The sequence below is a fragment of the Corella eumyota genome, chromosome 4 (assembly GCF_963082875.1).
Source record: "Corella eumyota chromosome 4, kaCorEumy4.1, whole genome shotgun sequence".
NCBI classification, from domain to species: Eukaryota; Metazoa; Chordata; class Ascidiacea; order Phlebobranchia; family Corellidae; genus Corella; species Corella eumyota.
In genome coordinates this window covers 11,785,305-11,795,882 of record NC_137493.1, presented here as the reverse complement: position 1 = coordinate 11,795,882, position 10,578 = coordinate 11,785,305, and the positions used below count along the sequence as shown (strand labels likewise).

The following is a 10,578-nucleotide window of genomic DNA, read 5'->3' as shown; positions in this document are numbered from 1 at the left end:
AAAAATGTAACGGAAACAGAAAAAAATAACACAGTATAAACTTCCTGCCAATATTTTTTAAATATCCTAATAAAGATACAATATTTGATTTAAATTGAAAAACAAACAAAACGTATTAGTATACTGGACATCATTAAGTAAAAAATTATTTTTCGTATATTTTTTCGAAGACGCCACGCAGGCTATCGAATGGACATTTCATATTGACTCAGCAATAAAATTTTAAAGGGGCCGATAAGATTGTCACATTTTCGCAGTGGACATCCGATTTGGGCGCCAATCAAAAAATATTAAATTCAAAAATGTTAGTTAAGATGACGTTGAGGTTAAGCTTTTAAACAAATGCCTAGCAAAAGGATACTTCATACAAATATGTCCTAACAATTAGTGTTAAAGTACAGTTAACCTAATTATTTAAATTAATAAACACAACAAAGGTAAAGTATATTTAAAATAATTCCCGGCACAAAATAAACTTTTCACCTCACTTCATTACTTTTTGACCCCCGTTATTGTTTTGGTCAAGCCTCGAATAAAGTCATTAAAAAATCACCAGCCATAAATAAAACTGTTAGAGTACCTCCATTTAACTTTATGTTACCGCCCATACCTTCTCAATTGAGTTTGATTGATGTATTCCACCTTTATGCTAAATAAACATCTTTTGAAGAACTGAAAATTGTTTACCTACAAATTTACAGATAATCCTGTTTTATTTGCGCCCGCCAAAACGTAGTGATTTTAGCATCTTCAAACCGAATAACTTTCAATAGTGATGACCAAACACTAATACCACAAACATAATAACACTGCCCATTCATATTTAAAATACCTAATCCTTTTCGAGTGTTGTAGGATAAACTTAAAAAATAAATCTATTATCAAATAGCATGTCTTTTGTAAGCGAATTAATCTAATATGCTTATATGCTCAAACACTCAAAACTGAAAGAAACTTGTTGTTTTATTAATTTAAAAGTTTTCGAAGTACGGTCATAAATACTATAGTAAACACTAATTCAGACATTTCAAAAATATTAGGTATTTCGACCATCTATTCAATTGAGGCTACACAAAATTTCAATGCGATTTATTTTTGTGTAAATTCTTTTAATCCCTAATTGGTTTCCCCTTATAAGGGAAAAGATAATTTCTCTAACAAATATATACGTAAGGCCATAATAATTTCCGTGGAATAAATATCAGTACAAATTTTAAAAAATTGACAGATTGAAGGGCTATAGACTTAAATTTATATTTATAGAAACCGCACTACCGCTGTAACGTATAGACTATAGAAAACATGCAGGAAATACTGCAAGTAAAATTTTACAATCGACTTTTAGCATCTATTCATATAAACATCCGCCTCAAATGCAAGACATTTCAAGTTATTTTCTCGTATCAACACGTTGACATATATAATTCCAAAAGGAAATGGCATTTCAATTTCAATAGGACTTTAAAATCTATGTATCTTGCGCAATTCGTTAAGCGGCAGGTAATAAAGAATATGTAAATCCAAAATTTGACGACTGAAAAAATTTTACTTTTAAACTTAGGGCAAGTTCAAATTAAGGCTGGGTAATTTCCTGTTTATTACCGCGTTGTAACGACATTGTTAATTGATTTTTACGTCACGTCACGTGACTTCCTATTTATTGACGACAAAATTTTAAGTCATAAGGTCGTTGATAAAAAATAAACTAATGAACTATAAAAATGCTATTATGTTATTCTAAAAGTGATGAGAAAGAATAATATTGTATTAAAATGTACTTAAAACTTTGTTTAAAATTGCATATAATCTATATATATAGCACTGAAATATCATTGAGTTAAAGCTAATAAAACGTACATGCATATTTTAAATGGTCGTCGATAGAAATAAAATTTAAGCCAATTATATTGTAGAAAATATTTAACCTGTCAGTCTAGTTCATTTACTCAACCGAAAAATATTTCAGCATATTAGCTTGAAGCGGAAATATTCAAGGTTTTAATCACTTCAAACATAATGCAAAAAAACAAACATAACAGTATTTTAATCCAATTAACTCAAAAATTTGGCATCACTTAGGACTTTAAATATACTACATTTTTTAAAAGTTAAAACTAAATTTATATACAAATACGGAATAAATAAGGTTAACCGTTTTTTTTAAATTTGATATCGTATTCTTGCGATGCGCTAATACTTTGCTGGCACTAAAACACATGAAATATTTTAACTCACTTTTTGTGGTGTTGTAACAAAGCTAGTTGAATTGAGGCCGCATTTTTGCGGAAAGCTTTGTATTTACAGCTACAAGTAATCTTATAACAAATAAATCACACAACAAATGTGATAATCCAACCTAGTCAACAAATTAAACTTGATATTAGTTGATAAACTCGATAAAACAAACTTAACATGATTTACTCTTTTAGTTTCGTCAGTAACAAGTTCTGTTAATGCTTTAAATTTCGAAAACTCTCCAAACACAGTTTAAAACAACTAAAGTTAAGATAAATATGAGTAATATTCCGACCAAATTCCGTAACAATTAGCCTAACGCCCACGTTAATTAGACAAGAGCAATTTATATGTCGAAAACTGACGAATTCTACTTCATACAGTAGACGACAGGCACTCGAAGGTGCTTGCAAACACTCGAGTCATAAACAACATAAACACTTGCCTTAATTCCTGTGCAAATATGCGTTTAACGTGAAGACATGAGAATCTAATTACACAATGGAATTTTCCAAAGCAAATACCAAAATGACCTTACACGATGTCTATGCCTAATTTTACAATATTTCTATCGGCTGTAAAGTGCTTACAATCACAAAACCGGTTAATAACCTGTTTTTGTGATTTTTGAAATATTTTTGTTTTATAAAGTCGTAAAAAATTGTGCCAATTTTCATATAGTCATATGGCATTTGCCTATAAACCAGAAAGGCCATATAACTTTTTAAATATTAAAAGACAGTTCAGTTTTTTGTAAAATTTACACTATAGGCCTAAACTTATCTTCTTACTAATATTTGCCTGTTACGTATCTGCTTTTTTCAATAAAACCATTAAAATCCCCAAATTTAATCCACAATCCCTTACACCTGATATTACAGCAACTTACTCATTACTACAAACAAATGATAATCTGCTACTGACAAAAAGGCTGCTGTGAGAACGTGCCATCTGACCGAAAACGGCTCATAGCCTTTTAGGTGTAAAAAGAGTGACTGAAAGTCCGTGCTTTAGCCATAGCAAACCAGCAAATACCTTTATTTCGATAATAAATATTGCGGTCTCATTGATAGCGGATTTTTTATCAAATCTGATCTAAACCTGACCGCAAACCGTCACACTGGCTCAACGAAACCCCATCTAATAATCGGTTAAATTTATAAAGGTTATGCACATATTGATATAGTTATGCTAAAATATAGTAGCCTGCAAAAAATATGCATGTCAACAAAATTATGCTTAATTTAAACCTACTGGTTATTCTTTTTTTTATAAAACCTTATGGCGAAAGGTTTTATACTTTTTTGTTAAAGAATGTGCCGTTGTATCTGCAATCCTATACTTATAAACGCAGGTTATTATTTGACCTTTAGTAACTTAATGTGCATAAATGCTAATATCCACATGCATATATTAACAAAAGATCCAATATATTTGTTTCTAAGTAAAAAACTGTCCTTTGTGTCGGGTAAATTAACACGAAAAAAGGCTAGGGCCAGCAAAGTAATGTCGGTCCACGGAAAAAAATGCCGACCGAAGAGCCCGTAGATCTATCTGTATTTTAGCATTGATTAAGGTTTAGGTCTAACTGTTTTAGTATAGGCTGCGGTTCATAAAATGCACATTAAAGCTTTATCTTTAATAAAATTACTCGCATCATTAATAACTTCTTATAACAATAAATAATGGGCTAATCTGTAAAAATAAAGCAATTTTGAACCTTTTAATCTTAGTTGTTTTATACCTAAATATTTAAAATTTTATGGTTAAATTTAGGATTAATATTGTTGTTGTTTCTTTACAAAATAAAAGACAATTTACTTTCCACAGTTAACCACATCAAATTTATTTTTTTTTCGACTAAACTTAAAACAAAATTGCTAAAATTAGTAATTTACAAAAGAATAAAAAACAAAAAAATTTTAAACTAAGAAGCTGCACAAATTTGTTATAACGCAAAGTGTTACCTTTCAAAAATGCAGCAAAGCTAAACCAATAATTTCTTTTAAGTTTTAAATCCAAAAATTGTTTGTAAAATACTAATTTGACAGCTTTTATCCTATAATGCAACAAAATCGTAAAAGCCACAATATTTAGAGTAGGTATTAAGTAGGCCTACAAAACAAAATCTTAACTTTAATTGGCTTAAGTATTAGCCTAATAAATATGCATTACTAAATTGCTAAAGTCTGCATTTTTAAAAAAATTAAGATTAACCTATTACATATTATTAGTGTAAAAAATCGTAAACTATTTTTGTTATTTCAAACTTAAATAGTCACAATATAATGAAAAATGAAGTTTTTTAATCAAATTAAGCAACTAAGGAGAATGGGTTTTAAACCATTTTATATCGCTGACAACCTTAGCTTTCAATACTTCGTTGTCAGCCCGACCACACATGCACAAATTACAGGTTATCTGATAGCTCAATTAACTTCGATTATAACTTGCAAATATACGTTTTTAATTTCCCTATTTAATTATATGTATAATTGACACAGTCTACAGGTGTAACTTGATAATCGTTCCGTGGTTTTAAATTAAAATGCCTACAAAATTTAATAAAAAGTATAACACCTGGATTATACTTACTTGACATAACTTTTAAGCTTGATTCTCCTTTTGTAATTAATCATAGTTATTAAAATGTTTTCATTCTGACCACACACTTAGGCAAAGTTAATGTCGAGCTTTTGCGGTTACAAAGACTGTATCTTGCGGTTGCTAAGTTAACAAAAATCGCTTTGATACCTTTACAGTTCTCGAACAGAACTCGTCAATTGTCAACAAATAATCTCTAACTGTTTGTGCTGTCAAACGCTTTGCTTTTTAGCCTATATCGCCTTTAAAATGAAAGCGTAGAGACGAAAACCTCAAATTTTCTCGAATTTCAACGCCTGTTTCCGCTTGGAAAAAGCAAAAATATCACCATTACGACATTGTAGAGGTACGTTACGGACACTTTAAATCGCAATTCTCACCTTCGAGTTAGACTTTTCTGTTAAGCTAACTTTGGTTTTTATATCGCTAAAAACTGACAGTAGGCAGTAGGCCTTGCTGCAATTAATCATCTTTACCTTCAGCCAAAAGCGGAACTATCGCATGCAATTAACGATCAAAGTTGACAACTTAAATAAATTGAAGGAAATAAAATAGCTTGAATCATTTAAAAATGTAACAGTTGACGTCACAGGCAAACACAAAGTCGTTATGAATAACTTTATATGAAACGACAGTTACGCAAATATACCATAACATTGTCTGTATTGAGCACGCTAGCCCTAACTTTAAGCTCAAGTGCACTAGATTGTCGTCTAGCTGGACACTTTTGACAACAACTTAAACTGAAGTACTAAAGGCTATCAACTTCTAACAAAATGCAACAAACAATGAGCGTTCTGCTAGGGTAGTCCGGCTAGGTCTGTGGTTGATTATTCCAATGACACTAAATTTTAATACAAAATTAACCGAAACAAAGTATAACTAACTCAAATTGATTGGTGGGTCATTACGGTCCAGTCATCCTGTTATCTTATGTACATTTAAGACCAGAAAAAGATTATCGTTCTAGACTAAAACCATTAACATTTTTGTACAATGTGCTGCAAGCAAATTTTAGATTACAAGTTAAGGTAAGGGGAGGTCAAACAAAAACTTACAAAATCGACCTTTTGTTAAGATACGCAAATTGGCAATAATATTTTTAGAAACCTAAAGGTAGATTTAGTTTCAATAATCTATCCCAAAACATTATCTACAAGTTGTTACCAGCTATTGCTAAAAGAGCCCAGTTTTTAAAGTTAAATTCCTTGACCACCCCTAGATTACACTTCACTGTACTTTTCCATCAATAACACTTGAAGGTTGTTAAATAACAAGATTAACCTTAATTTATAGAAGTGAGCCTGTTTGTAAACACCGCCTAAGCCAGTATTAAAATTCCGAATTAAGAAATATTTATAGACTGCCTGTTTCTCAGCAAAGATAAATGACCACCGGTACAGTAGGTACAGATGGTTATCATTTAACGCAAATGAATCATTTAGCCTAAGCAAGAAGGTTAGCCATCCGAAAGTATTTTTTAACTAATTTGCAGTATTTTGGGTCACTGCATATTCTTGAATTACTGATTGATAATTCAAGTATTCAAATGAATATGTAACGCAAACTGCTTATGGTACTTAGTTCTTTAATTGGGTATGTTATAATTGTGATTTATAAGCTAAATAACTTTAAAAAAAACATATTTTTTAGAAAATATGTAGATATTTGCGGTGTACAAATTTTTGTTCAACAGTTGTTGTTATCTAATTTTTATCTAATTTTTCTGGTTACAGTTTTTGTTATCTAATTTTACTGAGTTTTTTGTCCAAAACTAAAGTTCAAAAAACAATTTTGTTTTTAATTTATATCTTATTTTTATTCTTGAACGTATCAAAAGATTCAAGTTATAAAAATGTGTGCCCAAAGGAATAGAAAATGTTATGACGTCACAAAACAAAAACAAGTACTAGAACAAGAAAATAAACGAACAAGTAAAAATCATTATCGACATTATTGGCAAATAATAACAATAAAAAATAAATCGCTCTGCAATAGAATGTATAACAATGAAGAAATAAAGTGACGTCATTAATTGATGACGTCACATGTGCTGTAAATGCAGAAAGTTTGCCAAAATATTTTGAGAGTGGAAAGAAATCGAGAATGTGGAACATCACGTGACTTAATTTTATTTCTAGAATGTAAGGAATGAAACAAGAGAAATAAAAGTATCCAATTGTGTGTATTTCTAAGTTTTGTCGGAGTATCTATAGCTAACAACTAACGTGAATGTGCGTTTAATATATGCGGCCCATTATGTGCCACACCTCGCAAACCAATAGCGCCTTGTAGCGGAAATACTAAAATGAGAAAAAATTATTTTCATAAAACGAGGTAGATTTAAAAAAAAATTGGATGCAAATTGTGGAGCCGGTTTTTGGAAAAATTTCGGTTAAGCTGCTTAAAAAAAGAAAACTGTGGAAATAATAGGCGAAAAATAACGACATTTTGTATCACAGTAGAAACGGCGCGCGATTAAACTTAAATCTATATCAGGAATCGCTTGACGACGGCCCTTGCTGTTTCCAAGGGCTTTTCGTGAGCGAGGATTCCGAGTTTATCGAAGATAAATCAAGATCGTTGCGGAAACAACCGGTTTGAACCGGTTCCAACTCGATCGTTGGTTTCTGTTGTTCAGGCGATTTACTTTTTTGTAAGTTTGAAGATTGAGGTGGCGACGCTCGGCCCGAGGAAAGCGTTTCCGTTTCGGCCGGGTTCGGGGGCGATTGTTCCCGCGTCCTGCGCGGATTATATTCGATGTTCTTGGTGGGTATGACCCGGGCGGTGGACGTGCACGACCCGTTGCTACTGACAACGGGAACCAGTGGCCGCCTCTCGGCGTCAGAGTCATCAGAAGAAGAGTGAGTTAACCTCGAACTACCGCCTCCGGACTCTCGCGGATCTTCACCTTGATCGAGGGGTCTCCGCCTTCTCCGTCTTCGTTTGGATTGTGCAGCAGAGCGACAGGCTGGTAGTCGATGTTGCTGCTCCCTACAGAGGGGATTTCTTACGCAATGTGAACTGTTGTGCAGAGGGGGCCTTGTCAAAAGGTTATTATTATGGGGCATCTGGGGTTCTAGGTTTGTGTTATAAACATGGGGTGTGGATGCTGATCTTAAAGGAGGTACCGCCTCCCGATGGTACATCTGCTTTTCCTCGGCCCTTGGGAAGATTTGCATCCCATCTTTATGATAAGGAGAAAACATTGGACCTCGGATGGAGTAGTTACGTGGAACTGATCTGAATTGTTCCGGATGTTGCTGAATATGAAGTTTGGGATCTTGGTAACAGGAGGATGGATGATCAGAAGGGGTACATTGCTGGCGAGGATCTAAGAAGCGGGTCATGGGATCTAAAATATAAGTTTATTTAAAATTACAAAAAAATATTTTTGATATTTTATTTTTAAAAAATTAAATTTTTTTAAAAGAAAGTTTTAGTAAACTTACCGTATCTTGAGTGATTAGCAATGTTGTTCATACACTGCATGGAGTGGGAGTGTGCTCTTTCTAGTGATCCGTGAGAAGAGGAGTCAACTGGAGCAACATCTGTAGCATCTGTGATCAACATAAAAAAATAAATTTAAATAATTTCAACAAATCAAAAAAATATTCTAACAAAAAATTATTTTTTTAAAAGTTATAATAAAAACAAAAGTCCTTACCGGTATAACCACTTGATGCGCCATCGTTATTTTTTCTAAAGAAACAAAGACCCAATAACCAGGCGAGTGAAGTTAAAATTATACAACCAAATACAATGAGGACAACTATTCCATTTATTCCAAAGAAATCATCAAAACTACCAGCACCATTGTCTATATCTAAACCTAAAAATAAAAATTTATTTAGTATTTGTGAATAACAAAAAAAGGAATATATATAACTTATAAAAGTTTAATGTGAATTTTTTTTAAGGTTTTTACTTCAAACAATAATATTTTTTTCATAAATTTCATAAAAAATATTTATTTTATTTTCTTTTTTAAAGAATAAAAAAAATTATTTGAATTAACTTACTGTCGACCAATATCAATTTAGTTTTTTGTTTAGTTTCTCCCAAATTATTCCTAACAGCGCAAGTATATTCTCCTTCATCTAATTCACTAGCATCCACGATTACCAAAATTTTGCCATCAGCGGCAAAAAAGTGCCGCGTAGTGCCATTAAGTATGCCATTATTTAAATACCATGTTATTTCAGGTTGTGGATAGGCACTGGCCATGCATTTTAGTACAGCATGACCTCCTCTTACTGATTGTGTCTCGTCTGGCATGGAGTCTACTATAGGAGGGTCTAAAATATCAAAAAATAGAAATTACAAATTTTAAATGTCTTTTTTTATTTAATTTAGTTAAAAAAAAATTTTATGTTTATCTTTTTACACAAAATCTAACTTCAAAAATGCTTATTTAAAGGCTCACTATAAAATATTATAACACTTACACAAAACTGTCAATGTTGCAGATTGTGACTCGATTCCCACAGAGCTTTCAGCAGTGCAAGTATATATCCCAGCATCTTCTGGTTTGAGGTTAATAATATGCAAAGGTGCCACCATTTCTGCCAACTTTGGCTCCGACCTTGCCACCTTTGGTTCCTCGTCGGTCCCAGGTGACAGGCGACCGCCCCGTCTGCCAAAGAAGTCTTGTGCCAGCAACCCTGTGTCACCTTGTCCGTCTGATGAGACATATGATGGCAGAATTAATTCAGGCTCGCCGACTTTTAGGCGAGACTCCTTCGCAGCTGGGAAATCTTTCTTCTCACCTTCCTGAAAAATTATTATAAAAAATTTAAAAAAATCATTTTTGAAGGATTACTGACATTTTATGGAAATCTATTCGACCAAATAGATATAGACACCCTTATTTAACCTTTTTGGGGAATTTCCTTCAATTTTGGAAAAATGTCAATTTCAAAATTAAAAAATGTCAATTTCAAAAATTTTTTTATGGCATAGTAAATACTTTTTTTGATAAAATCAAACTTTGGTGATAAATGAAGTTTTTACTAACCTTAGTCCATGAAACTTTTGGCAGGGGATAACCAGACACTTGACATGGCATTATCACTTCATTTCCAAACTTGACTTTCATATTTGTTGGTCTTTGTTTAATAACTGGTACTGAGTAGACATTCAGGTGAGCTGGAGTTGACATTGCATGACCAAATTCGTTACTTATAACACAGCTGAAAATAAAAAACTTTTTTACATGAAAATACAACTTTTTTTAGATAAAAATTAAAACTCCAATATTTATACTGTAAGGTACACTAGGCAAATGCCAGACCTTTCAAGCTGCATTTTAAAAGTAATATATGCCCATGAAAATTTATTTGCGCATCAAAAGCAGCACTTTTTTAAAGCTTTTAAGTTGGATATACATACATAGATATAACAAAACCTTTTTATAATTACTCTTCGTAAACAATATTTATTTTTATTTTGTTCCCTTTAATTTATTAAATATAGAATAAGGGTAAATAGAAATGCTAAATAGAACAGTCTATATACAATAATTATAAAAAAATTTTCATCTTACCGATACTCTTCATCGTCATCGAAGTTGACATTGTAAAGAAGTAGAAAACTAGTAAAGAAAATGTGACCTCCTTCTTGTCTTTGTTGGTTTAAAATATGAACAGATTTTGATTCCGATATAACCTTAAGAAAAAATTTTCAATAAAAAAAAAAAAAAAAAAGAAAAATTTATATAAAAAAATTAAAAAATAAAAA

The 10,578-nt window shown here is 31.8% G+C and overlaps 1 protein-coding gene across 1 annotated transcript in view; it reads right to left on the bottom strand.

Annotated features, from left to right (window-relative positions):
* Window positions 1-6,650: 6,650 nt before the first annotated feature.
* The window catches only part of LOC145749624 (leucine-rich repeats and immunoglobulin-like domains protein 3), a 29,290-nt gene continuing 25,362 nt past the window's right edge, over window positions 6,651-10,578 (bottom strand). Inside the window, exons 14-20 of the mRNA XM_082565446.1 lie at window positions 10,385-10,506; window positions 9,857-10,031; window positions 9,288-9,612; window positions 8,862-9,137; window positions 8,507-8,671; window positions 8,292-8,399; window positions 6,651-8,194 (exon numbers count right to left, since the gene is read on the bottom strand). Of these exons, the coding sequence (XP_082421572.1) occupies window positions 7,335-8,194; window positions 8,292-8,399; window positions 8,507-8,671; window positions 8,862-9,137; window positions 9,288-9,612; window positions 9,857-10,031; window positions 10,385-10,506 (2,031 nt within the window). The 3' untranslated portion in view covers window positions 6,651-7,334. The remainder of the gene's footprint in view (window positions 8,195-8,291; window positions 8,400-8,506; window positions 8,672-8,861; window positions 9,138-9,287; window positions 9,613-9,856; window positions 10,032-10,384; window positions 10,507-10,578) is intronic.